At 48.5% G+C, this 27,740-nt stretch overlaps 3 protein-coding genes and 1 long non-coding RNA gene across 5 annotated transcripts; 1 reads left to right on the top strand and 3 right to left on the bottom strand.

The window, feature by feature from the left end:
* Window positions 1-1,985: 1,985 nt before the first annotated feature.
* CUNH1orf54 (chromosome unknown C1orf54 homolog) lies at window positions 1,986-10,813 on the bottom strand. Of its 2 annotated transcripts, none has more exons than XM_021157834.3 (6): window positions 10,692-10,813; window positions 8,520-8,606; window positions 7,636-7,694; window positions 6,772-6,897; window positions 3,109-3,210; window positions 1,986-2,366 (listed from the first exon to the last, which is right to left on the bottom strand). In XM_021157834.3, exons 1-5 carry the CDS (start codon window positions 10,735-10,737, stop codon window positions 3,112-3,114), a joined length of 417 nt encoding a protein of 138 aa, XP_021013493.1. In that variant the 5' UTR covers window positions 10,738-10,813; the 3' UTR covers window positions 1,986-2,366; window positions 3,109-3,111. The 2 variants fall into 2 exon arrangements, with proteins under 2 accessions (XP_021013493.1, XP_029330908.1); XM_029475048.2 differs by having other exon boundaries at window positions 3,109-3,207.
* Window positions 10,814-12,712: 1,899 nt separating this feature from the next.
* On the top strand, window positions 12,713-17,548 carry Aph1a (aph-1A gamma-secretase subunit). The gene is made up of 7 exons (XM_021157220.3): window positions 12,713-13,070; window positions 13,608-13,778; window positions 13,930-14,003; window positions 14,234-14,356; window positions 14,470-14,597; window positions 15,181-15,304; window positions 15,637-17,548. Exons 1-7 carry the CDS (start codon window positions 12,958-12,960, stop codon window positions 15,699-15,701), a joined length of 798 nt encoding a protein of 265 aa, XP_021012879.1. The 5' UTR covers window positions 12,713-12,957; the 3' UTR covers window positions 15,702-17,548.
* LOC110290631 (carbonic anhydrase 14) lies at window positions 16,718-23,353 on the bottom strand. Its single transcript, XM_029475047.2, has 12 exons — window positions 23,220-23,353; window positions 21,046-21,066; window positions 20,393-20,414; window positions 20,027-20,206; window positions 19,184-19,326; window positions 18,868-18,963; window positions 18,673-18,739; window positions 18,364-18,521; window positions 18,157-18,277; window positions 17,911-17,931; window positions 17,748-17,832; window positions 16,718-17,171 (listed from the first exon to the last, which is right to left on the bottom strand). The coding sequence occupies exons 1-12, from the start codon at window positions 23,223-23,225 to the stop codon at window positions 17,105-17,107; spliced, it is 987 nt and encodes a 328-aa protein (XP_029330907.1). The 5' UTR covers window positions 23,226-23,353; the 3' UTR covers window positions 16,718-17,104.
* LOC115030598 (uncharacterized) lies at window positions 20,429-23,353 on the bottom strand. The gene is made up of 2 exons (XR_003836183.2): window positions 23,220-23,353; window positions 20,429-21,066 (listed from the first exon to the last, which is right to left on the bottom strand). It is a non-coding gene; the product is annotated as an uncharacterized LOC115030598 (long non-coding RNA).
* Window positions 23,354-27,740: the final 4,387 nt, after the last annotated feature.

Raw genomic sequence — 27,740 nt, 5'->3', positions numbered from 1 at the left:
GTGATTGGCTGGAAGGGAAGCAGTCCATGCTCCGCCCGTACATGCGGCTCCTCGGGTGATAAAAAAGGAGGATGGAAAAAAGTGAAAATTAAGGAAGGGGCGGAAAAAGGGTGGAGCTCGTAGCCTTAAATAGGACAGCACTGCGCGGGAGACGCACGGCTGGAGTGTACAGAGCGGGGCCGAGCCACGGAGGTGGCGCCTCGGGACGTGGGCCCCTCTGAGCGCCTCCGCGCACGGGCGCAGCACGTGGGAGCCCTCAGCAACTCGTGTCCGCAACGTGTGTGACAACGGACGTGTGACGCCGGGCTTCCGTTCCCTTGTCGGCGGCTCGCCCTCGTGACTCCCCACTCTTTCATCCTCCCCTCCTCGCCACCAAGTTGGGTGCCTCCTGCCCTGCTGGGCGAGGAGGGTGGGGACTGCGGCTGGAACACCGCGTCCTCTCCGGGGCTCCCGCCGCGCGGCTTCTCCAGCCGGTTCTTACATAACTTGCCACGCACGTTCCCAGCTCGGATGCCAGCCCGCCAAGACTCTAGAGGTCATAGCCGAACTTGTCCCTGACTTTTCTGCTCCGGGCCCTTAGGACCCTTCACTCTGATTCTCAGTGCAGGGAACAGAGCAGAGTAGATCTTTGATCCTCAAGCTTATGGCTCTATCTGGCTTCCGTTTATTTGTTCCTTGAGAAAACTGGGGAAACGTTGAGGAAGGAAAAAAGCAAGTCAAGAGTTTAGAGAGTCACCAACAGACAGACCTTAGCATCCCTTGCACCAAGTCACTGTAAAAGGAACCAATGGCGAGGAGGACCCTGTAGACTGAAGCAGAGGAGTCGCAAGGGGGCACTCTAGTTCTGATTAGGGTCGAGAGAACAGACACTTTTTTCCCCCTCTCATAGTCTTACTAAAAGAAAAAGTTGGACAGGGATCTAAGTCATGGTTTGGAGAACGTGTGGTTATTTTAAATATGTTCTAATGCTTTTTTACTTATATTTAGCAATGTGGTTATTTTAGAAAAAGGAAAAGGATTTCTAAATTAAACCTCAGCACTGTTTTCCCAAACACAATTTCAAGACACTATCAAATAAAATATAAGTAATCTAGATGTGGTGGCTCATGCCTTCTGTAATCCTGAGGGATGGATGCAAGGAGATCAGTTCAAGACCAACCTGAGCCACATGGGACCCTCAGCCTCAGAAAAAGAAAAGAAACAAAAAATAGAGTTAGAATTACAGTCTCAGGGGCTGGAGGGATGGCTCAGAGGTTAAGAGCACTGACTGCTCTTCCAGAGGTTCTGAGTTCAATTCCCAGCAACCACATGGTGGCTCACAACCATCTGTAATGAGATCTGATGCCCTCTTCTAGTGTATCTGAAGACAGCTACTGTGTACTCACATACATAAAATAAATAAATAAATAATCTTTAAAAAAAAAAAGAATTACAGTCTCAGAATAAATGAACCTGTTATCTGTGATATTCTCTGTTCTACTCCAAACTATGTATTTATAGGGTATAATTCCTTCGAATTAGCTGATATCTAATTCCTCCCCCCACCCTCCCGCCCCGCCCCAAGACAGGGTTTCTCTGTGTAGCTCTGGCTGCCCTGGAATTCACTTTGTAGACCAGGCTGGCCCTCAAACTCAAAGATTTGCCTGCTTCTGCTTCCCTGCCTTGTAATTCTCTTTCTTTTTTTTTTCTTTTTTTTTTTTTTTGGTTTTTCGAGACAGGGTTTCTCTGTGTAGCCCTGGCTGTCCTGGAACTCACTTTGTAGACCAGGCTGGCCTCCAACTCAGAAATCCGCCTGCCTCTGCCTCCCAAGTGCTGGGATTAAAGGCATGTGCCACCACGCCCGGCTGTAATTCTCTTTCTAATCTGCCCTTCATGCCGCTAAATCTTGGTGTACGTGTCAGTGTTGACGGTAGAACAGACTCTCATTAAGAAGTAAACAAAATTAATTTTTTAATTTTTTTCTTAAAGAATTATTTATTGTATGTATATGTGTACACTGTAGCTGTCTTCAGACACTCCAGAAGAGGGCATGAGATCCCATTACAGATGGTTGTGAGCCTCCATGTGGTTGCTGGGAATTGAACTCAGGACCTCTTTTTTTTTTTCTTTTTTTTAAAGATTTATTTATTATATATAAGCACACTGTAGCTGTCTTCAGACACTCCAGAAGAGGGCGCCAGATCTCGTTGTGGATGGTTGTGAGCCACCATGTGGTTGCTGGGACTTGAACTCAGGACCTCTTGAAGAGCAGTCAGTGCTCTTAACCGCTGAGCCATCTCTCCAGTCCCAATTTTTTTTTTTTAATTTTTCATCCAAATTCTTGCCAAAGAATTCTAGTCCGAAGAGTGATAGCAGCCTTCTCTCACCTGGGAAAGGGGGTTGGATAGAAACAGGGTCAGGGGGGTTGGCCCAGTGTTTAAGAGAACACACTTTCGTAGAGGACCTAAGTTCCAGTCCCAGCACTCATGTCAGCTGACTCACAAACCCCTGTAAACTCTCCCCCCAGAAACTCTGGTGCTTGTAGCCTGAGCACCCATACTCATGTGCACGCACCCCTCCCTGCACACACACATAATTAAACACAGTAAATCAAAAAAACGAAGAGCAGGAAAGCAAGGAAGTCTCTTTGCTCCCGTCTCTATGCAAACGCCACCGATTTCAGGTTCTAAGGTGGATTCTCCATTCTTCATGCCTCCTTCCGCCTCCTGCTGAACTTTGCTTCTTGGCTCTACAGGGTTGTAGGACACACCCATTTTGACCTCTGGCACCTGCTATAACTTCGAACCTGGGCAGAATAAAACCAGTTCTGATTTTCCAGGCTTGTTGGGAGTTTGAAAAAGGCTTCTCCATTTAGCCTGCTTCTCTCCTAGGAGGAGGTCTTGAAAGTTTTGCCAGATCCGAATAAAAGAATGATATCACAAAAGTTTTTGCTTCAACATCTTTCAAAATTTTCAAGATTAGATTTTCAAGATTAGATATTTCTAAAGGTGATCCGGCTTCCCTCTTTAACCATATGAGAATTGATGTCCAGGTTGGAAATACAAGCGAAAGGTAACTGGTAAGAATTACTTTATAGCACCCCACCAAGGCCAGTGGCTGCCCTCTTACCTTCTACATAAAATGTACCCCTCCTTGAAGGAGGGTCCATAACAGAAGGCAGGACACAGGACTCTGCAGCGTGGGCATGGCATCATTCTGATCTGGACTCTGCTAAAACACCCCCCACATACACACACATAGGTCATTGTCACCTTTCCAGCAGTCCCATCCCCTCTCCAGGAAGACAATCTCTTTACACTAACCCCTTTTTTCCTTTACCTCTGGTCTCAAAGGAGAGTCTGCCCGCCTCCCTATCACAGTAAGAATTCTTCCTACTTGGGAGGCCACAACTCTCAATAACATTGCATTTTTTTACCCTTTGTAGGCGTGACTTTGTATTAGATGCTTTTCGGGGACAGAATAAATGAGACTTAGTTCCTGGGCTTAAGCAGGGCTTGCCATCTATAGAGAACCTACCACACATTTCCCAATGTGTGTGGGGTATTTACTGCTTGCCAGTCTTACTGGATCCTCCCACTTGTGTTCAACTGCATGTGTGCTGCTCTTTGGTTCTTTTGCCCTTTTTTTTTTCGGGGGGGGGGTGTTGGGGTTTGTTTGTTTGTTTTTTGGTTTTTCGAGACAGGGTTTCTCTGTGTACCCGTAGCCCTAGCTGTCCTGGAACTCACTCTGTAGACCAGGCTGGCCTCGAACTCAGAGATCCGCCTGCCGCTGCCTCAAAGCCATGTGCGCCACTTCATGGGCCTTCCTTACTCTTGAGATGGTTTTTTTTCCCTTACAGTCCAGGCTGGCCTCTAATCAGAGGTCAACTGCCTCTGTCTTGCAGTCGTAGACACCTCACCCAGCTTACACTCCATACTCATTTATTCCACAAATCTAACTTTCTTTTAATGACTCAAACTACATTCTTGGGGGCATCCATGCCTCTTCCTCTTTGGGCTCTCAGTAGCTTTTGATTGATCATATCAAGCTTTCTCTCTTCTAGTCCCTATAACTCAAACTTGGCTGTCTGCCTGCCTCTTCCATTTCCTTGGTTGACTTATCTGCCTCCGCTGACTTAGTCATTGGCCTTTCCACTTTCACAATGTAACTTTGCCTTTAGGTCTCCACTCCTGATGTAGTTCATCCGCCTTCACACATACACAGGACTGCCCAACTTAGCACTGTCCTCCTAAACCACCCTGGCTGCTGACATTCCCCAGACATGTTTATTAGATTGTATGCTTCATGTGTGTGTGTGTGTCTGTGTGTGTGTGTCTGTGTGTGTGTGTGTGTGTGTGTGTGTGTGCGCACAGGCATACAAATGCATGCTCGTGAGTGAGTACATGTGTAGAGGTCAGAGAATAACTTGGGGGAATGGGTTCATTCTTCCCATCACATGGGTCCTAGGGATTGAAACCCAATTGTCTTGCTGGCAGACATCCTTGCCATCTGAGCCATCACACTGGTTCTCCCCAAACATGATCAGAGTCTGTAGGTTATTTTAGTTCTCTCTTATCACTGAAGATAGACAAGGCATGTTGTTCTAACGTTATTTTTCTCCTCTCGGTTTGCACCAGCACCCCCTTTAGCAGGTGTTCCTGAGACAGTGTAAACCGTTCCATTCTGTGCCTTCCATATAGTGAGATGAAGAGTTTTCTAGCCGGGCAGTGCTGGTGCATGCCTTTAATCCCAGCACTTGGGAGGCAGAGACAGGCGGATCTCTGAGTTCGAGGCTCCTTATTGCTTATAAGTCCAAAGTCCAGCCTGACATTTCAGACTATCTGCAGATTTATCCCTTAGTTGATGTGCATGATATTACTATGCAAATATGAAAGGCCTTCTGTAATTGTTTTTACATTTACTTATTTAGGTGGAAGGGTATAGGATGTTATAAGTGTGGAGGCCAGAGGACAACTCTTGGAGGCTCTTCTATCAAGCAAGTCTCAGGCATCAAACATGGGCCAGCTCCTCACACTTGGCAGCCTTTACTTGAAGAATCATCTTACTGCTCAAAAAAGGTTCTCATATGAGGACCGTGTAGCCTGGCTGTCCTAGAATTCGCTGTGCAGACCAAGCTGGCCTTGAACTCATAAACATTTACCTGCCTCTGCCTCTAGAGTGTTGGAATTAAAAGCATTTGCCACTATGACCAGCCAATTTTTTTTTTTTTTTGGTTTTTTCGAGACAGGGTTTCTCTGTAATAGCCCTGGCTGTCCTGGAACTCACTTCTAAAGACTAGGCTGGCCTCGAACTCAGAAATCCACCTGCCTCTGCCTCCCGAGTGCTGGGATTAAAGGCGTGCACCACCACAACCGGCTTTGTTTTGTTTTTGTTTTGTTTTTTTAAGATTTATTTATTTATTTATTTATTTATTTATTTATTTAATGTAAGTACACTGTAGCTGTCTTCAGACACTCCAGAAGAGGGAGTCAGATCTCATTATGGATGGTTGTGAGCCACCATGTGGTTGCTGGGATTTGAACTCCAGACCTTCGGAAGAGCAATCGGGTGCTCTTACCCACTGAGCCATCTCACCAGCCCTTTGTTTTTTTTTTTTTTGTTTTGTTTTTTTGTTTTGTTTTTTTTTTTTGTTTTGTTTTGTTTGGTTTTTCGAGACAGGGTTTCTCTGTGTAGCCCTGGCTGTCCTGGCACTCACTTTGTAGACCAGGCTGGCCTCGAACTCAGAAATCCGCCTGCCTCTACCTCCCGAGTGCTGGGATTAAAGGCGTGCGCCACCACGCCCAGCTCTTGTTTTGTTTTTAAATAGGTCTTTCTGGTTGGTCCTGCTTCCATCCAACATCCCCACAGGTGGCCTATTCGGATTTTTTTTCTCCTCCTCCTCCTGTCCTGCAAGGAAGCTTCCTGTCCCCCAACTCCACATGGTGAAAACATAATTCTCCAATTACCTATGCAGGCCCTTGCACATTTTTTTTTTCCTGATTTATACTGTCTCCCTCTGTAGACTCTCCTGTCATACCCAAGACACCAAAAATAGCTCTTTGTTCTGAGGTTTTCCTTTGGCAGCTTTCACTCGTACCTTAACGGTACTGAGTCTAAGTTCAGAACACCACACAAGCAAATGCTTCGTCAGTCTCAAGTTATATCTAAAACAAAATCTGGATTGGCAAAACAGCTCAGCAGGTAAAAGCTCACGGCACTCAAGCCCAACAAACTGAGTCCCTAAAGTTGTCCTCTGTCCTCAACACAGGCACACACACGCACACATACACGCACACACATATGCACACCTACACACACAAACACACTTGGGAAGCTGGAGCCTCAATTGGAGAATTGCCTCTGTCAGATTGGACTGTGGGGATGTCTTTGGGAGAATGTTCTTGATTAATGATTGATGTGGGAGCGCCCAGCCCACTGTGGGCAAGTGGTATAAAAGGGTGAGTTGAGCAAGCCATGGGAGCCAGCCAGTAAGCAGTGTCCTCCCAAGTCTATGCTTCAGTTCCCGCCTCAAGCTCCTGCCCTGACTTCTGTCAAGGATGAAACATGACAGGGTAGTTGTAAGTCAAAATAAACCCTTTCCTCCCCTCTCTGGTTTTGTCAGTGTTTTATTACAGTAAAAGAAAACCAAAGAACAATACCTCCATAGCAGTATTAATGATACAGTTCTGCCCTCCTGCAAAACCTGCCTTGTTTACTGCAGGTCACTGACCCTAGGATCTATCTGGGTAAGAGATGTCATACCTCCCTCCTCCTAATCCCCATTTGACTCACTGGTTCTGTGGTCACTGGTTTCGTGGTTACGGGATTCTGAGGGTCCGTAAGTTCTGTATGAAGACTGTATGAAGAGGCTGTAGTCTCTACTGCTTCTGTTGTTGTTACCTCCTTATTCAACCTGTTCTGCCCTCGGTAGGATTGGGAAACAGTTATCATTTCTTTCATACAGTATCTCCATAGATGCTCTAGTTAAGAGTTTTCCATCTTTTCCTACAAGCCTCCTAATCAACCCCACAGGCTCAGGGATGTCTGGGCCTGCCGCTAGTACAGATTGAGTATGTATGTATTCCATTTATCAATTCCTTTAACCGTCCTTCCTCCTCCGTGTATTAGTAAGCCTACTAGGTTCTGGCTTCCTTCTCCCAGCTATAGTTAAAGATCTATTTGTGACCCACATCCTAGTTTCTATCTATCAGATTTTCTTTCTTTCTTTCTTTCTTTCTTTCTTTCTTTCTTTCTTTCTTTCTTTCTTTCTTTCTTTCTTCCTTCCTTCCTTCCTTCCTTCCTTCCTTCCTTCCTCTCTCCCTCTCTCTCTCTCTCCCTCCCTCCCTCCCTCCCTCCCTCCCTCCCTCCCTCCCTCCCTCCCTTCCTTCCTTCCTTCCTTCCTTCCTTCCTTCTTTCCTTCCTTCCTTCCTTCCTTCCTTCCTTCTTTCTTTTCCCTTGAGACAGTCTTACTATATAGTCACGGTTGAATTGGAACTTGCTATGGAGACCAGGTTGACCTAGTACCCATAGCACTTCTCCTGCCTCTGCTTCCCCAGTGCTGGGATTATAGAACTGGACTACCACACCCAGCCTCACATTTTAGCACTTCCCTGTTTCTGTTTTAGTGTTATTTGTCCTGGTAGAGAAGTCACTCACCAACCTATCCTCTGACTCAAACGCGGAGTAATCAACAGTGAAGTTTACACTAAAGTCATCTGGAGAAGAGAAAAAGAAACAAATGAAAGGGGAAGAAACTTCACACTCAGGATCCTTACATGGAGTTGTATTGGTACAACCTACATTGTAAAGTGTATTGGTGTAACGTACTTCTAGTTAGCTGTAGTGTTAAAATATTTGTGAATTCGAGCCGGAGAAATGGCTGAACAGTTAAGAACATGGCTTGCTCTTTCAGAGGATCCCAGTTTAGTTTCCAGAATCCACACTGAGCAGCTCTCAGCCCCTCATAACTCCAGCTCCAGTACACACCTCACTACATATGCATAATCTAAAATAATACTGAGAACTAAATCTTAACTATTTGTGAGTATGTATGGATTTATATTGTCACTCTAGTATGTACAATAATTTGCAGATTGGAAATTTTCTAAATTGTCCCAACCATTTTCCAAAACATAAAATATAATGATCTTAAGAGGCTGGAGAGATGAGTGGCTCAGGGGTTAGGAGCACTGGCTGCTCTTCCAGAGGACGTGGGTTCAGTTCTCAGACCCACCTGTTAGCTCACAACCACCTGAAACTCCAGTTCCAGGGGATCCAATGCCCTCTTTTGACCTATGTAGGCACCAGGTATACATGAGGTACACAGACATACATGCAGGTAAAATGTTCATACACATAAAATTCTTACTTTTTTTTTTTTAATCATGAGCCTAAGAAATAATACCAAGAGTCTTGAAAGTTTTGTTAACAGTCAAAATGTTGACTGGTCCTATTGTTCTTTTGCAAAATGAAGGACAATCTTGGAACTAAGTGGTCCCCAAATCTACCCCACTAAGAATCAGAGCTTTTCACATACGCACCATAATTAGGGGTCATTGTGTAATAATAATATGCCACTTGATAGTAATCACCCTCTTCCAGCTGTTCTTCATTGTCGTATTCCTGTCCTGCAAGGGACAAGAGTTACAGGTCAGAGCATCTGGAAGTCCTTAGCAACAGCACATATGTTGTTGATCACAGCTCTCCCAGCTTCTCTCTGCTTCCTCTCCAGAGGTCTCCCTGCCTCTGTACATCTATGTTGGCCCAAGTTTCCTGGCACCTAGCTGCGGTGAGGACAGTACTCTGCTTTCAACGCAGAACTCCCAGGACAGAAAGCAGATTCCTTCACATCCTCTAAGCCCTGAGGGAGATATATGTAAAGCCTTTAAGAGTGGAAGACAGCTGGGAGGTGGTGGCACATGCCTTTAATCCCAGCACTTGGGAGGCAGAGGCAGGCAGATTTCTGAGTTCCAGGCCAGCCAGGCTACACAGAGAACCCCTGTCTCAAAAAACAAAAACAAAATAGAACAAAAAACAAACAACAAAAAAAGTGGAAGACAGAGCCCAAAAAAATTTAGAAAAGCCATATAGATTCTATATGTTCCCAAATTTTCCTCATGAAAGACTAACACTCAAGGTTTTAGATTTGGTTTTATTTCCAGCTCCACTGCTAACTAAGCAGAACTTTTCATGTCTGCTGCTTCACACCCCCAACCCCTTTTGAGACAGGGTCTCTCTATGTAGCCCTGACTGTCCTGAGATTCACTGTATAGATCAGGCTGGCCTCCAGTTCACAGAAATCTGCTTGCTTCTGCCTTTGCCTGCCAAATGCTGGCATTAAAGACATGCAGCACCACAGCTGGGCTCATATCACCTTCCTTAAAAATAAGTCAGCTGGACCAGATGACCCATCGTTGCGTCTCTCCCCTTCCAAAACTAACACTGTGTGGCTTTGATTACTGAATCCAGAATTCTAGGCCTTCTGCTAAACACATCCCTCCAACCCCAAACTAAGGACACAGGATTTAAAGGAAAACAGTGACACACCTGGCTGACAAGAGAACAAAGAGGGGAAGGAGCCAAGCTACTCTTGGGACCTTGTCCCTGAAGGCAGCCAGTTTTCTACTGGCCTAAGCCAACCTATACTGGCTTTTCTCTTCTCTTCTCTTCTCTTCTCTTCTCTTCTCTTCTCTTCTCTTCTCTTCTTTCTTTTTGTTTGAATCACTCTGTAGACCAGGCTGGCCTCGAACTCAGAAATCCGCCTGCCTCTGCCTCCCAAGTGCCGGGATTAAAGGGGTGCGTCACCACACCAGGCTTCCTTTATTTTTTAAAAGACATTGTTTGCTATGTATCTGTAACCAATCTGGAAACCACCAAGTAAGCCTAGAATTCACAGAGACCTTTCTGTTTCTGCCTCAGGAATGCTGGGATTAAAGAAGCGAGCCACCACACCGTCTTGGTTCTGTTTTTTGGTACAGGGGGTAATTGTTTGTTTGTTATTTGTTTGTTTTTGAGGCAGGGTTTCTCTGTGTAGTCCTGGCTGTCCTGGAACTCGATTTGTAGACCAGGATGGCCCCATACTCAAAGCTCTGCCTGCCTCTGCCTCCAGAGTGCTAGGACTAAAGGCGTGAGCCACCACACCCAGCTGAGGGCGTGTTATTCATCTGTGACTAGTCAGGAACTCACTAAGTAGTCAAGGGTGACCTTGAATTTCCGACCCTTTCCCCTCTATGTCTCAAGCGCTGGGCATGTGCCATCCATCTTGGCTCTCGCACCTATGTCTTTGCTAATAGGAGGTTTGTTTGTTTCCTTGTGCTTTGTGGGAAGGAGAGCCTCTGGCTTCGCTCACTTATATTGCTCCCTTGACTTCTAAGCGCCCACTTCTTTCCTTTCTGGCTCCTCACTCTCCTGCTCAACTCTGTGGTGACAGGAACAGAAATCTGAGTTCAGTCTTGCCGAAGGAACTCTCTTTAGAGTCCCATCCTCCACCCGCCTGTGTCTTCTTTGACAAGACTTCGCTTTGCTTTGCCTTTGGTTTCCTGGCTCCACCTTCCAGATCCCTGCTCTGCCCCCAACCCTGGACTCCAACAGCTGAGAAAAGCAGTACAGCTCCCCGTTGAAATGCCCAACTTACCGCTCTCTGTTTCCTTTTCTCTCATCCCATTTACAGCAAAAGACCTGGCACAAAAGGCCAGGGTCAGAAGGAGACTTACCCAGGATGAGTGGTGCAACAAGGAGGGCTATAAAGAGGACATCCATTCTGGGTTTTGCACTATCACTGTGTAAGTTAAGAGAGGAAATTGCTGTTTCCCACCACACTTACCCCGCCTCCCCTGCTGCTGTGAAGCTGGGAGGGCACTGGAGTGATTCTTCTCCCTGGGGACAGAACTCTCCGCCTACTCTACTCGCTCCGTAGATCTTTACATAGCTGCTGGACCTAGAGCCAACTCCCTTAGCCCCCTTGTTGGATGCTAACTTGTTATTCCTGGAGAGCCCCTAGCCCTGGATTAGGTCCGCTCAGGACTCCCACTGCTGGGACCAAAGTTCACCCTCTCCTCTCCCCTCCTATGCTTCCTCCCTCTCAATGCTCCCCAAAATCCACCTTCCTTCTTGCAGGCCATTGCTGTGCAGGGTTGCTCTCTACTCTGAGGGAAACATGATCTTTTTTATCATGTTTATCAGCCCCCGCCGGCTGTGCATCCCCTTTCCCACCCCCTATCCCCGCCCCTGCCAGCTGTGCATCCTTCCTCTAACAGCTGTACTCCCTATATCCACTGTTCTTGCGTTTGTCTATTTTCACTGGGCTCCTTCCCTTTCTCCAGCCCCTGCTCTTTTCCATTCCCTCACAGGTAGCCCTGGCTATGTCCTTGCACCACATGGTGGATCACAATCATCTGTAGCCCCAGTCCCGAGGGTTCTGATGTGCTCATCTGGCCTCCAGGAGCACCAAGCACATACATGTTGTACAGATAAACGTGACACAACCCCCTCCCACACACATAAAAATAGCTATTAAAATAAAAGAAAAGCTCCACAAGCCCCACATACCTAGTAAATACTTGCTAAGCATCTAAAATGAGTCCTTTAACACCGTGCAAGTGTCTGTGGGCTCATCATGCACAGACTGTTCCCCACAACAGTTAACAGCTCACAGAGAAGAGTGGCCCAGACTCAGCCTGTTGAACTTAGGAGCAGGACACACATGGAATCCTGAACACTGGCCAAGATGTTCCCATCCTCCTAACCTTGGGGAACGATGTGACCGCCATCCCCCCCAACCCTCCACCACCCCTACCCTCCCATCCCTCCCACCCCCACCGATCCCCTCCTAGTGATTTTTTGTAAGAACCTCCAGGAAGCCCGGTAATCTTTTAAATTTTTCTGTAGTTTGTTATTGCTTTGTATGTACCCTCAAAAACGATTTTCTCATATATGACCAAAATGCTCAGATCCCATCATAGGATTCCTCTGTTCTGCAGACTCCTAAGGAGCAACCCGTCCTCATACAAATGATGATTCCTGCTAATATGAAATCTGAGGAAAAGACACCACTCAAGTTTATTTTCCAGACTATAAATGAAGGAAGTATGACATCAAAGGAACCAAGCAGCTCCGCGTGGGGCGGGGGTGGAGGGGATGGGTGTCATTTCCTCCCAGTCGCATTGCTCTAGTTGCTTTGTGACTCCAGGATTCCTTCCAAACATTTTCCTAATATTTCTCTCCCGGCTTCTCCTGCTTTTCTCATTCTGTCATTACAGAATACAAGTGGAGGCTTCATTTAAGACATAATTCCTATACCAGGCTGCCCAAAGAGTTCCAACTTTTAAGCCTAACTTTGATCCCTCAAGGGTGCTTCTCTGGGTCATTTCCTCTAATTCAACTTAAGAACAATGTCCGTCCCTATCTTCCCACAACGTCTATCCTGAGCTCTTTTTTATTTGTCTCTAGAGTCAAACAGGATCTTCCTCCGACAAATCTCCTCTAGTAATAGGTAGGGTGGCTATCACCCTTCTCTACCAAAAGAAAGAAAACCGTGGCCAAGGCGCAAGCGAATCCAGGAATCCTTGTTCTGATTGGGCCCAGACTCCAGTCTACTCTTCTGAAGCCACTCCCAGCACCAAGTGGAGGGCTCTGAGGATGAGAGACTACAACTCCCAGAAGGCCATGCCGCCACGACCCCGCCTCTGCAGTTCCGCCCCACCAAGTATTCATTGGCCTTCCGGGGGTGGGGATTAGATGGGAGGTGGCCATGGGGCAGCGACCGGGGGTTGTTCCCTCTTCGGCTTCCGTAGACGAGGTCGGGTGGACCTCGTCCGGGGTTTCGGCACCCCCCCCTTCCCCTTCCCCGGGGTCCGGGGGTGACATTGCACCGCGCCCCTCCTGGGGTTGCGTCGCCGCCCCACGCGGACTCCCCCTCGGCGCGCAGCTCCCTTTCGCCTCCCTTGGCCGGGGTTCCCTCCCTCCCCCAGCTGCCCAGTCATGGGGGCTGCTGTGTTTTTCGGATGCACCTTCGTCGCGTTCGGCCCAGCCTTCTCCCTTTTCCTGATCACTGTAGCTGGAGACCCACTTCGGGTTATCATCCTGGTGGCGGGGTGAGTGTCGAGTGGTGGAGACGGGGCCGAATGTAGAGAAAAAGGTGCAGAAAGGGCTGGAGGAACTGGAGCAGGCTTGGGAGCCTGAGTTGGGGGGCAGAAGTCGGAAAAGGTTGGACACAGGGTCAAATCGTGATCTAGGAGAATTTCCCGCAGTCGGCTTCCGCCTTCCAGGGATTTCACAGATTCTTCCTGTAGTCCTCCCGGCAACGTCAGAGAAGGCCCAAGGCCAAGATTAATGAGGGGGCTGTGCTGACCTCCGCTAGCCAAGGATCTTGGAATGGATACCTTGTCTGTTCGATCATGCCCACACACTTTGACTCTAATGAAGACTCTAACCAGATCTCTACCCCTTCTGCTGCTTTCAGATTCTTACAGATGAGTCTGTTGGTGGAGACACTTATCTGGTCCCTGTCTCCCTTACCATCCGGAAGTCTAACTTCCACTTTTCATACATTCCATCCTTGGCTGGCTCCTTCCTTGATTTTTCCATGTGGTCCTGTCTTTGCCTCTCTCATTGCCCTTGTGTTTTCTCAGAGCCTTTTTCTGGCTGGTCTCCCTGCTCTTGGCTTCTGTGGTCTGGTTCATCTTGGTCCATGTGACAGACCGATCAGATGCACGGCTCCAGTATGGCCTCCTGATTTTTGGTGCTGCTGTCTCTGTCCTTCTGCAGGAAGTGTTCCGTTTTGCTTACTACAAGCTCCTTAAGTAAGGACAAGGGGGGATCTGGAAGGGAGTGGGGACAGTGGTGTGCATGGCGGGAAGTGGGCCAGCCCTGCGATGGTGGTTGGAGTAAGGGGCGTTAAAGGGAGGGTATCGGAGGGGAAGGAACATCCCTGCCCTTCCTTCTATTTCCCAGGAAGGCAGATGAGGGCTTAGCATCACTGAGTGAGGACGGAAGATCACCCATCTCCATCCGACAGATGGCCTATGGTGAGCCAAGGGAGAGGGACCAGAGGAGGGAGTTGGACACCCCATCCCCCCTTTCTGGGTAATCTAAACAGCCACATATGCTAAAGTGTTTTTCTTCATACTTGACTTCCAAGGAGAGGCGGTCTGGAGGGAGAGTAGGTATGGTAGACTTTTCCCTGGGCTTGGGGAGTAGGTACTGCTAATGAGGCTGTGGTGGTCCTGGTCGTTGACAAGACCCTCCCTCCCCCCAGTTTCTGGTCTGTCCTTCGGTATCATCAGTGGTGTCTTCTCTGTTATCAATATTTTGGCTGATGCACTTGGGCCAGGTGTGGTTGGGATCCATGGAGACTCACCCTATTACTTCCTGACTTCAGGTAAGGCCCACTTCTAACCTTGCCTTTGTGCCCGGTCCTCCCCTGGCCCTGACTTACTGCCCTTCCCTGGGAGGCGATCAGGGATGGACATCTCCCCGTCTTCCTCCCCGCAGCCTTTCTGACAGCAGCTGTCATCCTGCTGCACACCTTTTGGGGAGTTGTTTTCTTTGACGCCTGTGAGAGGAGGCGGTACTGGGCTTTGGGCCTGGTAGTCGGGAGTCACCTTCTGACATCAGGACTGGTGAGTTGGAGTCAGGGAGAAAGCATTTAATGGCGAGCTGGATGGGGGATGTGTTCCCACCGAGTAAGTCACCTTCCCTTACCTGGGGCGGAGGCAGAACCCTGACTTCTGCTCCCTTAGCTTCAGTTAGGTCATCCGCTCCGGGGCAGAGTTTGAATTGCTTAGCCGTGTGACCACAGAAGGCTGGAGGTGAATAGAAAGAGCTGAAACCTTTGAGGGAATCTGAACTCAGAAGTTGCCTTAGCTATAAGATGTTAGTGCTTGGGCTGGTGAGATGGCTCAGTGGGTAAGAGCACCCGACTGCTTTCTGAAGGTCCAGAGTTCAAATCCCACCAACCACATGGTGGCTCACAACCATCCGTAATGAGATCTGGCGTCCTCTTCTGGTCTGTCTGAAGACAGCTACAGTGTACTTACATATAATAATAAATAAATAAATCTTTAAAAAAAAAAAGATGTTAGTACTTTGAAGGGAAGCAGGTGTCTGAATGGGATGTCTGGGCAAGGTTGGGACAGAGGCCCAGAGTGAATGTTGCAGTTAGGTGCAGGGAGAATCTAACCTCTCTTCTGTCCTCATTCTCAGACATTCCTGAACCCCTGGTATGAGGCTAGCCTGCTGCCCATCTATGCAGTCACCGTTTCCATGGGGCTTTGGGCGTTCATCACAGCCGGAGGCTCCCTCCGAAGTATCCAGCGCAGCCTTTCGTGTAAGGACTGACTACCTGGACTGATCGCCCGACAGATCCCATCTGCCTATCCACTGCCCATGACTGAACCCAGCCCCAGCCCGGGTCCATTGCCCCATCCTCTGTCTCCTCGCTGATGTGTCCCGCTTCCTTCCGGGTTTGGCGTTGTCCATTTGTGACCTGTAGTCTCTAAGCTTTCTCAGGAGCAGCCTGGGTGCAGCCAGTCAGGGACTGGTGGGTTTGAATCTGCATCTCTCCCCACCACCTGGGGACCCCCTTGTTGTCCAGGTCTCCCCATGTGTCAGTGCTCCACCCTCACCCTGCCCATGACTCACCCCGCTTCCCCTCTGCAGGCCGCCGGCAGGAGGACAGTCGGGTGATGGTGTACTCTGCCCTGCGCATCCCACCCGAGGACTGAGGGAACATGGGGGGGACCCCTGGGCCTGGGGTGCCCTCCCGATCTCCTCGTCCCGTATTTCTCCATCTCCAGTTCTGGACAGTGCAGGTTGTCAAGAAAAGGGACCTAGCTTAGCCATGGCCCTGGAGATGAAGTTACTGGAGGCTCGAGGGTAGATGAGTTCAGTTCAGTGTCTCCTGCCCAGACTGGACATCTTGGTCTTTTTCTCAGGTCTGAAAGGAACCATTTTTTGGTATGATAAAGACCCCAAAATGCCTTTTTTTAAAGTGGGGAGAGGGAGGAGGTACGCTGGGAGCCTCTTTAACCTCCATAGGCTGTGTTTGCTCCCGAATCTGCTGATGGTGGCTCATTTCTCTCCTGTTTTCCCTTTGGTCCCAGGCCCTGGGGGAAAGGAAGGAAGTGCATGCTTGGGGACTGGTCCCACTGGAAGTCTAGCCTAACGTCCATGGCCGTCAGCACCCCTCCTTTCCCCAAGGTGAAGTGGAGGGTGCTGTGGGGGCCGGCCCACTCCATGGCAGTGACCTGAAGGAGTCAGACTACCATGGCATCGCAGGCCCAGAGGGCAGACATTTTTTCTAGTTTTTAATTGGGTGTGGGAGGGTTGGGGAGGTTTTCTATCACTGTGTTGTTTTTCTGCTGAGGGTGGAATATTCTGTCCTTTTAATCAAGGTGATTGTGATTTTGACTAATAAAAAGGACTTTATAATTGTGGGGGGACTTGGCTTTAAGAGGGGTAATGGATTGAGATTTCTAGCTCCGGATGGCTCTGGTCCATCCTCCCTAGCCAAGTGCCCGTGATGTTCACTATTGATGTGATGAGAGAAGCATCGTTAGTGGTGTAACTTGTGGAAGTCAACTTCCTAGAAGGAGGGAAGGAGGTCTCCCTTGTCCAGGAACAGGATACAAGGAGTTAATTAATCATACCCCTCCCCCTTCTCTTTCTCTATGTCTATCTCTGCCACTCAACAGACAGAGGAACTCTCCCAGTCTTGAAAGCCACAAAAAACATTCAAGAATTAAGGTCAAAGACTTTTAATTTTCAAACATACATTGAGCAAAAAATAATTAAAATCCCAGCAGCAGCCCTTTTTTCCTAGAGGAAAAAAACCTACAACGTGTATCTAAGGGAGAGAACATGGCGGTGTGAGGTGAAGGATGGCAGAGTTTATCCTCAGCTTCTTCCTAACCAAACATGAGAACAGGGAATCTCCTCATCTACAGCTTTGAAAGGCCAAAGGCTCAGCCCTTCCTTGAAGAGCTGGGGTCCCTGGTGTATGTGTATAGAGAAGTGGTACCTAGAAGGACACGTGCCTGCCTACAACTGGTCGTCCAGTGCCTGCAGCTCTCAGAGAGGCTCCCTGGCAGGAGGAGAGGAAGGCATCCGCAGCATCTTGAGACAGAGTTCACGCCTCTGTGGTAGCCCGAGCAGAGGTGAAAACCACACTTTTCCTGTTTCCCAGCCGCTTCTTCCTGGAAAGGGGAGCAATGGTTCATGGGAGTGACTAGCCTCCTAAGTGAGAGTAGACATAGAATAGGAAATACATTAAAAAAGCCTCAATAAGTATATAATCATGACCTTAAACGTTCTCTTTTCCCCACCTCCTGAGTACAAGTATGTGCCAGCAGGCCAGGTTTATGTGGTGCTAGAGATCAAACCCAGGGCTTGGGCACACCCGGCAAGCACTCCGCCAACTGAGCTACATACAGCCTCAGAGAATTTCGTTGGAGCAGGGGGTTGGGGGTGGGGGAGACTGGGTTATCTCACTATGGAGACCAGGCTGGCCTTGAACACAGAGATCATCCTGCTTCCAACTCCCAAGCGTTGGGATTAAAGTTATGCACTACCATGCTTGGCTGAGAATGCTTTATTTTTTTTTTTTCTGTGTACCCTGGCTATCCTGGAACGCACTCTATAGACCAGGCTGGCCTTGAACTCAGAGATCCGCCGGTGAGTGCTGAGATTAAAAGTGTGCCGCTGCCACCCAACCTCTGAGAATGCTTTTTAGTAGAAAATAAATACTGCAGGGATAGAAAGTAGGAACTCACCTAATTTTTTGAGCGATGAAATAAACAGCCAGCAGAAGGCAAACACATCCAGCCAAGATCCCCACACCGAGACCCAGCATCTCTCCTGGGGGAAGTAAGGATGTCAGCTCAGCCTAACAGGTCCTGATCCATCTTTGCTGGGGCCCGCCTCGTGCTGTCTTACCTGTGGTATACAGTGGTCCCACTGTAGAGGAAGGAAACTTGGGTTAGAGGAGTTTCAGAACCTTGTCCCATTTGGGAGCTCTGCTTCCACACCTGAAAATTGACCTGGGCGTCCTTTGCTGGGGATGATTCCTGGTCCAGAGGTGTACTGGGAACCCTTCCCCTCAGCCTTTTCCTTCCCAGGGGTTCACTGTTTCACACCTTTGAGCCCCCCGGTTTCCCATCTCTTCTCTGCCCTGCAAGTCACCTTGGATGAAAGAAGCAAAGATGGTCCTCTGGTTGAGAGGCTGGGGGACTCTGTAGTTCTGTACAAGGGGCTCAGATGGGTCCTCTTCTGTAGAGGACAATGTCTCCTGGAGCTTCTCTAGCTGGGGAGCAGACATGGAGAGATCACCCCAGGACATTGGCAAGGGTCTGAGGTTCAAGCAGTATTCCCTCCCCACTACTCACGCACCTGTCCCATTGAAATCTGGGCCCTTCTGTTGAAGACTGTCCAGAGCACACTCTGGTAGCAGGGGGGAGTTGTGAGTGAGCCGTTGTAGCGGAAGAATTGCTCCAGCTGTTGGGGGAACAGCTCTCTCACGCTGAAGGGAGGCACAGAGGTCTTCTGATCTGGGGAGGACAGAGCGAGGGTCAGGCTTCCTGGACAGGGTTCCTCTGAGCAGAATCCACTGCTTTCTCCCCGCCCTCTCCCAAGCCTAGCAGGTCAGGGCTTGAACGTTTCCTTGCAGTTGAATTCTTACTGTAGGTTTTTAGGGCTCACCTTTGTATCTTATTTCATGTAGATGACTCAGAATGTGATCATAAGCTGGATTCTCAGTCTCGCCCACCTGCAAAGGCAATGTACCGATAGACACACATGTTTGGAGTGAGTGAGTGCTGGGGTAAACTTCCGAGAGGCCTGAGGATTAGAATAAAGGATCAGAGAGAGACCTGAGAGGGCATGGGCATTGCTGACCTCAATGAGGATGCCTAGGACAGCCAGGCCCAGTGGCTTCTGAGCTGCCTCACTCAAGCTGCTGTAGGACTGCGAGTCATAGTGAACCACGTGGAGCTGCAGGGGGACAAAAGGAAACAAAGTTACCTGATGTTTCTTCATCCCTCTAAGGCTTTGATTTCAGTCACCCCAGCAATTACCCAACCTAAATCTCTACCCCCAAAGCTTTGTCTTAGCTCTTCAATAGGGTTTTTCAAGGGTCCAGGTCCATCCTTCCTCTGAGCTCCACTGGACTGAACCATGCATCATCTGTGCCCTAGCTGGAGTTCCCCAGTACCTCTGCAGCCGTGGCTTCACTGTTGATCTGGTGCTCTGATCCCTCGAGGGATCCTCTCTGACCCCAGTGCAGGTGCAGCTGGGCTGCTGTGTATTTTCGGGGCAGTCCACCCAGGTGCAGGGTTGGGGGCAGGGAAAGTTGCACTGTGGGGAAAGAGCAGGCTAGGATGAGCAGTTCCCATCCCAGCTTGCCACCACTTGGGACATAGGGTTCTCCTCCTCCTTCTTCCCCCCAGAATTGCCTGGTTCTCTTTAGCAAAGGAACCTTTCTGCTAATGATTAAGTCAGTGCTATGACACTACTTGCACACTGAACTTGATCATGGACATCTAACCCCACCTTAGCTGCAGGAGCCTGAACCTCAATGTTTTGTGTGTGGCTTTTTTTTTTTTTTTTTTTTTTTTGAGACAGGGATCCTCTGTACACAGACTGTAGCCCTGGCTGTCCTGGAATTCACTCTGTAGACCAGGTAGCCTCAAACTCAGAAATCTACCTGCCTTTGCCTTTTGAGTGCTGGGATTTTGAGTACGCCACCTTGGCCCAGCTCTGAACCTCATTCTAACGTCCACATTCATTAATGTGTTATATATTATAAAATGTTCAGGCATTATAAGTTAGATCTCTGTTTCCCCTGGCTTTTTTGTTTTTGTTTGTTTTTCAATATAGGGTTTTTCTTTGTTTCCTTGGCTTTCCTGGAAGTCACTTTGTAGATCAGGCTGGCCTTGAACTCAGATATCTGCCTGCTTCTGCCTCTCAAGTGTTGGGACTAAGGCATGTACCACCAGGCTTCTCCTGGCTCTTGAAGAAACTGAAAACTGCAGTTATTTGAAGCTGGCTCTTTTACCTGTATGGCCATTATTGTGTAGATCCAAAGGCTCAGTCCCAAGCTGGTCATATCCATGGGGCTGTACAGCAGGCAGATCGGGGTCAAATATCACACTGTCTATCTGGATATCGATGGGGGACTGGGCATCGCCTCCACACTCAGGGTAAGAGGTTGGCCAATGGTCCTGACCGTGTGGGCCTGGTGGAGGGGTAAGTTACTGTAGACATTTGTCCAGTCCTATAGCCCCAACCACCCTTTAGTAGCCCTGAACCCCCTGTTATAGTGGAAGTACCACGCAATTGGGTGGGGCTAGGTGAGGTGGGAGTCCACACGGGGTGACTGTCCACTACTCTAGTAAGTGGGAGAGTGGTGGCTTTCACTCACCTGTAGTTTCAGAACAATGAAGCTGAATGAGGGGAAGAGGAAATAGACAGAAAGCCTGAATTCTTGCAGAAGTAGAATCAGAGAGGACAAACAGCCTAAACAGATGGAATATCTTTGGGGTACCCTATCAAGTAGACTTGAGGTTCAGCTATCCTTTCTGTCATTCACATTCTCTCACACTGGACCTTGCTTTGACTCCAGATAGGTCATTAATTAGAAGTTCAGAGGGATTGAGTTCCACTGTCCCTAGAGTTACAGTATCCTGCCAGCCTTTTCCTCCTGACCTCAGGCTCTGTCCAGTTTCAGAGGCAGGTTGGGGGTAGGACTATTTAGGAGAAAGAGAGCCAGAAGGATGGCAGCCAGCTCGCTCATTGTGCCTCTCCCCGCCCAGTTTTCTTCATTTCCACAGGGATTTACGGAGGACGCATTGGCTTTTTTGCTGAATCAGGAGATGTGGGATTTAATGATTACAGCAGGGTCTAGCAGCCACTTGTGTAAGCCCCGGGGTCTGTGCGTGTAGGGAGAAAAAGAGGAGCTAGTGGGTGAAGCTCAGGAAAAGCTCTTCCCCTCCCCCAGGACAAGTCTTCGTGCCAGGTGCGGGGGTCCTGGGGTGAAAGGAGTAAGTGCCAGTCCGTGCGCAGTTCCGATCTCACCTTCATATGTCCAGTGGTGACCTGTAAGAGAGGAATTTGGGCTGTGGCCAGTGCAGCCTGGAGCAATGTCCTGGCCTCTGCTCTCCCTCAGGCCGCTGGCGCCTCCTCCTTTTCTGCTCTCTCTTACCCACCTCCACTCCAGCGCTTCCCAAGTGAAGTATTGAAACTGGATACCTTTGTGGAAAGGTCGGGGGTCCTATTTAAAATAACTAGCTGGGCTGCACTTGTGGTTAAAGAGTAAAGAAGGAGGAGCAAGGAAAAGAGATAAAGCCAGGAGACTAAAATTAACCTGGATCCAAAAGTGCAAGCGGCCCAGCCCTTACTTTTTTCCATCTGGAGCCAAATCAGTGTAACACTTAGAAGGTTGGGGTGGGGTAAGGCAAGGGTGTGAGCAGAGGGCTTGGAAGCATAGAACAGAAGAAGAGGGGAAGTCTCAGTGTGTGGCAATCCTGCTGAAGCCAGGAGGGCTTAGTCCTTAGCCTTGGTGCACGGCCGCTAGGACGAGGACCCAGCACCTTCAGCAGTTTTAGTTCTTTCTGCTCTCACTAGCTGTGGTCACTCGAATCATGAACATCTGCTCTTTCAGGCTCACATGGCTCAAGAAAAGCAGGAGTCAGGGTAGGGCCTAGTCTACGTTGAGGGTGGTGGGTGGGCACAGGCAGCCAGGCTGGCAAAGACAGGATGAAAGTGTAGCATTGTGTGTAGAGAGGAGAGTTGCCAGCCGGGTCACATGCCAGGATCTCATGCAGTTCTATCTGGCCAAAACGCTAGGGGTCTGAGGATCCCCCCCCCCACACACGGCTAACCTGCTTCAAGGAGAAAAGGAGGTCTTCTTGTAGATTGGCTTGGTCTATTTAACTCTAGAAACTGGGGAGGGGGGGGGAATCCTGTTCCTCTTCCTCTTCATTATTCAGTCTTTTAATTATTTTGTTTGAGACATGATTTTACTCTGTAGTCCATACTGGCCCTGTATTCACAGTGTGCTTCAGGCTGACCTCAAACTTGTGGCAGTCCTGTCTCAGCCTCCTGAGAGCTGGGATTGCAAGCGTGTGGTCCAATGCCCATCTTGCTTGTTATTCCTTTAACTGCTCACACTGCTCCATTCCTCAGCGGGAGCAACTCTGCGAGTCCCCCCCCCCCCCCCCTTCACTATCTCTTTAGGATACTCCAACAACTAGAGTTCTCTGGCTGTTGTGAAGGCGCCCTGCCCTTCCTGTGAAATGCTCTGAGCTGATTCTAATGCCTCTTTTTCCTCTTTCCAAATTGTTTCTTCTCAGAAGAGATTTGTGACTCCTCATTTTCTTTTGGATCCCTTGGTCCCATCTTCCTCTCGCTTTCTAGATAATCCTCCCCCCACCTCGTCCTTCCAATAAACTTTAATCCCTCACCTACTATGTGCTGGATACAGAATGGGGCCTGAGAAGCACAAAAACAGGGTGTAGAAACCAGGCATGGGGAGGCAGAGCCAAGCAGGTCTAACCCCAGCTACAGAGTGAGTTTGAGACAGGTCTGGCCACGTGAAACCTTGCCTCAAAAAAAAAAAAAAAAAAAAGTAAATAAAAATAAGCAATAACAACAAAAAAGTTGTGGGAGTCCTTCAGGCGTTCCAGGAACAACTTAGCTTGTTTCCCCCAATGTCTCCCCACCTCTCTCCTACTCCTGAAAGCTCTTTGTACACTGTAAAGAGCTGAGCAAACGTTTAGTCGTGTTCCTTTCAGGGAAATAGACCAGCTGCCCCTGCCCCTTGGCAGGTAATGGAGTTATCCTTTGATCAGCAGAGGGTCGGGGTCTGAGTCGGGCAGGACTGCAGCACGTGTCCCTTCTCACCCCTGCTCTCCCTAACCAACAGAGTGCGTAAACAAAGACGGGCAGGAGGGCTGCCCGGGACTAGGGCAGTGGGGAAAGAGCAGTGCGGAGAACTGTAGCTGGCCGAGTGTCCTACACTTCTGAGCATTCACACACTGGCCTCTGGCTAGCTCTCCCTGTCGCAGAGATAGCAGTAATCGCTGGGCTAGAGAGGAAAAGGAAAAGAATGGAAGGATCTCCTCCATAGTCTTTCTCCCACCCCATGCCTTTTCCCCCAGCCCCTAGGCTTCCCTTTCTGAAACCTCTCCTCCCCCACATAAGTACACATGGCTACGGGTGGACATTAGCACAGAGCCAGTTGTACCTACCCCCATCTGCAGCCAGGATCCAAGTCACCTTTAACAGGAGAGCGAAGAACAACATATTATCCCCACAATGGGGTACAAGGGACCAGGAATTTGGGGGTTAGAAGAGAGAGGTGGAGAGGAGTTTCTGGCGTTCTATCTCTTTTCTTCTTGTCTCTGAAGACTTCCAGGGATTTGATTTTCCACAGGTTAACACGAACTTCTGGATCCCAGGATAAATTTCTTCCTCTCTCTCACTTTCTCTCTCTTCCTCTCTCTGCCCTCTCCGTATGTCCCTTCGTAGTCTCCACACCACTTACTGGCCAGCAACTTCACAGTTGCCTCCCGCTTTTAAGGTGGCTCGAAACCGGTGTACGTGAGGAGGGGGGTGGTGCCTGGGCTGCAGCCGAGCAGCTCCTTAAATAGCGGATTAGGCATGCAGGATGGCCCTGCAGAGCCCAGCGCCCTGGCCTTGGCTCAGGACCCTGGAGTGAGCTCTTCCTTTGCTATTTACACTGCCGCTCGTACCGGTGTCCCCTGGAACTCTCAGTCAGGGAAGGGGGGTTTCGCACCTCTCCCTCCCAGGACACCGTGTTCTCATTCCCCTGCCTGAGGAGCACATCCCTGGGTGGTGTGGGACAGCTGGTGGGGAACCTGTTTCTGAAACCGAGAGAAGTTGAGCTGGTTGGAACCAGAAAGAATTCATATTCGGGAGATAGGAGAACAGAAGTTGGAGGCTCAGGGAGCAGGTGGGGAGTGGAAAGTCAAACTTTAAAATCTGGATTGTGGAGAGCAAGAAGTGGGGCGAGGAGAATATTTGTCTTCTGCCTCGTCTTTCTCTGGCGCCTGTCACCACCCCCTTCCCTTGGTGAGGCTTAGGTCCACGTGCCTGTGTAGCCTGGGGTGGGGGTGCGGTTTTGTTTGCCGGATAAAGCCCATTTGTGTGCACAGCGGGGGAGGGGTTGTCGCAGCACCAGGGAGAGACAGCATTCTAACTACCAGATCCAGCCACCTCCCTCCCCAGGGAGCCCAGATCTAGGGCGCCTTTTGTCACTGAAGAGGACACTGACCCCTAGCAGAGAGGCCGGGCAGGAGGAGTGATGGGTGACTGTAGAAACAATTACTGTCACCATGAGAAAAAGGCGGACTCCAAAGAAAGAGAGAGGAGGGGCCATAGAAAGGCCATGTGACCAGGTGGGTGAGGGGTCCAGGGGCTTCCCGCCCACCCAACAAAGGGACCAGGCAGATCCTGTGGGATCAAGTGAAACTTGCTGTGGTGGAACTGAGTTTCCTAGTGGAGCATGGAGGCTGCGTGGCGTCTCAGGAATGTGGCTGGTGTGCGCTCCCCCATGGGACTAGAAATCCCGATCGGAATGTACATCCTAAGTCCCTCATTAGTGAGTGTGAAGACCACAGATAATTTCAAGCTAGATGGTGAAATCTCTCCTCCATAATCTCTGTGAGGTCTTTCTGCCCTCCTTACTCCTAACAAGTAGCAATAAATAGCCAAAACAAAGGAGCAGAAGCCAAACAAGGGCACGGGATAAAAGCCAAATGAACAGAATAATGCATGTGCCAGGTCATCACTCCTGCGGAGACAGGAGCTCAGAGTGCTTTTTCTGTCCCACGACTGACTGAGCTTCAGAGTAAGGACTTTTTTAATTTAAAAAAATATATTATTATACACACACACACACACACACACACACATGTTTTATCGCTTTGCGAATACTTCATCCCCTAAAAAAAAAAAGTTTCCGTCTTAAAGTTCTTCCAAAGCCTCATCCAGTCCCATCTAGGAAGAATAAAAGATGTAAATTCAAGTTAAGATTTCTTTGGAGTCCGGAAAGTTAAGAGGGGGATGGGGCGGGGGTGAAAGGAGGACTGACATATATTTCACAAGGTAGGAAAGAGGAGGTTTGGATAGAATAACCCCTATCAGGACAGAGCTCCCCTGCAGCATCTAAGACCGACTTTCAGCCTCCCAGGAAGTGCGTCTCGCCTGGCGCCACCTCCTGGCTTCTCTACGAATTTTTAAAACTTGGGATTCCTTCTGGACAGCAGTTGGTGCTGAGAGTTTGGGGACTTGCCTACACTTTTGAATACTGCTTCAAAAAATAAAAATAAAAAATAAAAAATAAAAAATACTGCTTCAAAGGAGTCTTAGCCCTGGTGCTGGAGAGATGGCTCAGTGGTTAATAGCTCTCCCTGCTTTTCCAGAGGAATGGGTTCGATTTTCAGCACCCACCTGGCAGCTCTCAACTGTCTGTGACTCTAGTTCCAAGTAACCGGATATTCTCACACAGACATACATGCAGGCAAATCACCAATGCACATAAAATAAAACCATTAAAAAATAAAATGCGTCTTTAAAAAAAAGTCTTAGTCCCGAGTCAACACTTAGGCTCCGGAACCAGCAGCCTCTCCGGGAATTCAGATTCCCTCCAAATAAATAAAACTGGTTTTAGAGAGAAGGGGGAGGAGGAGAGGGGGGAGGGGAGGGGGAGAGGGGAGAGGGGGAGAGAAAGAACGAACTTGTTTGGATCCTGTGAACACTTCAGTCATTGCTTTCTAGCTGTGTTGATTTGGAGTAGGTGCAAAGGGGCTGCTATGTGAAAAGGGAAAGGAAAAGGGAAGAAAAAAGAAAGGGTGACTGGGTACTATTTCTTCCGAGTACTTTCTTCTCAAACTCTTGTTTCGTTAGGGCTCTTCTCGCTCCTAAACCCTCTTCTCACCCTGCACCTGGCCCAAGGACCACCAAACCTGAGACATTCCGCTGCCGAGTGGCGCCACCTCCTGTCCTTGCAAAGCAGTGAAACGTGAATGTCGGATCAAAGTGTTCCGGCGTGGTGACTTTATGTTTATCCTTTCTTAAAAGTTCTTAACTTAGGTATTTAAACTCACGCCTTTAGAATGCCCTTGTAACAAGCCCAGTCAGCTCCCCGAGCTTGTATGCTGGTGTGCAGGCTGTTAAATAAAGGAGGGAATCAGATTAAAACAGCAGTCCATGAGGGGACGGGTTTGATGGAATTACATTTTCTAGAAAAGCTAATAACAAAAACGAGAGACAGGAAGCAGCAAAAAAAAAAAAAAAAAAAAAAGAGAGAGAGAGAGATAATAACACTGTGTGCTGCGGTGATATAACGGAAGTAGGAACATTCTAATGTGATAGGCAGTTGCATTTAGTATTACAGCCTTGCCCTCAGTCCCCAAAGCCCCTTCAGCAAACACAAAGGTGCTTACAAGTTAAACTCACTGGGGACTGGGAGGAGCAGGTGATCTGGGTCAGCCTCACAGCCTTCTGATTCAATAGATGCAGGAGGAGAATCTTGTGGAGAAAGGGCAGGTAAATTTTGTGGTCAGAAATATTGCTGTTGGGTTTTTTTTTTTTTTAATTAAAAAGGAATTTTCTATTATGAATTGGTTCCATGCACAGAACACCCCTAGCTTTGTAAATACCTGTGGGTTAAGTGAATGAATCTCCCCGGGGCCCAGGGAGTCACTTTTCACTCCGCCTTTGCTCTTTCCTAGACCTTTAGACCAGCGGGGCCCTTAGGCATCCATCCAAACTCCTTGTTATGCTCGGTGGAGAATGAAATTTGAGGGATTTAGGAATTCAGCTGTGGTTGATAAAAAGCTGTTGGACCAAACCAGAAATGGAACCCAAGCCCCAACGAGCATGTCCCTGCCCCATGGGGTCGCAAGCACTGGTGAGTGCTAAGAGTCACCTGGGGAGCTTATTATAGTTCTAGCCTGCCTCTTCACAGCTGGGGGGGGGGGGAGGTTGGTCTTTTTATTTTTTATTTTTATTTTTTTATTTTTTAAAGTTTTCCATTTATTTATTTATTTATTTATTTATTTATTTATTTATTATATGTAAGTACACTGTAGCTGTCTTCAGACACTCCAGAAGAGGGAGTCAGATCTCGTTACGGATGGTTGTGAGCCACTATGTGGTTGCTGGGATTTGAACTCCGGACTTTAGGAAGAGCAGTCGGGTGCTCTTACCCACTGAGCCATCACACCAGCCCTATTTTTTATTTTTTAAAAGATGTATTTATTTATTTATTTAATGTATATGAGTACACTGTACCGTACGTACAGATGGTTGTGAGCCAACATGTGGTTGTTAGGAATTGAACTTTTTTAGGACCTCTGCTCCCTCCGGTCAGCCCTGCTCACTTTGGTCAACTCTCCCTGCTCAGTCCCTGCTCGCTCCAGCCTAAAGCTTTATTTATTGTTATATATAAGTATAACAATATATATTCAGAAACACCAGAAGAGGGTGTCAGATCTTATTCTGGGTGGTTGTGAGCCACCATATGGTTGCTGGGATTTGAACTCAGGACCTTCGGAAGAGCACTCAGTGCACTTTCTGGCTGAGTCATCTCGCCAGCCCCCGTTTTTTTTTTTTTTTTAATTGTTTGTTTTGTTTTGTTCTTTGTTTTTTTTTCTGAGACAGGATCTCTCTACATAGCTCTGAGTGTCCTAGAACCCACTCTATCGAGCAGGCTGGCCTCAAACTCATAGAAATCTGGCTGTTTC

This window comes from Mus caroli, unplaced genomic scaffold (assembly GCF_978045245.1).
Source record: "Mus caroli unplaced genomic scaffold, Mus_caroli_1 scaffold_3, whole genome shotgun sequence".
NCBI lineage: Eukaryota > Metazoa > Chordata > Mammalia > Rodentia > Muridae > Mus > Mus caroli.
The sequence above is the reverse complement of the archived record's forward strand: the minus strand, read 5'-3'. Positions and strand labels throughout refer to the sequence as shown.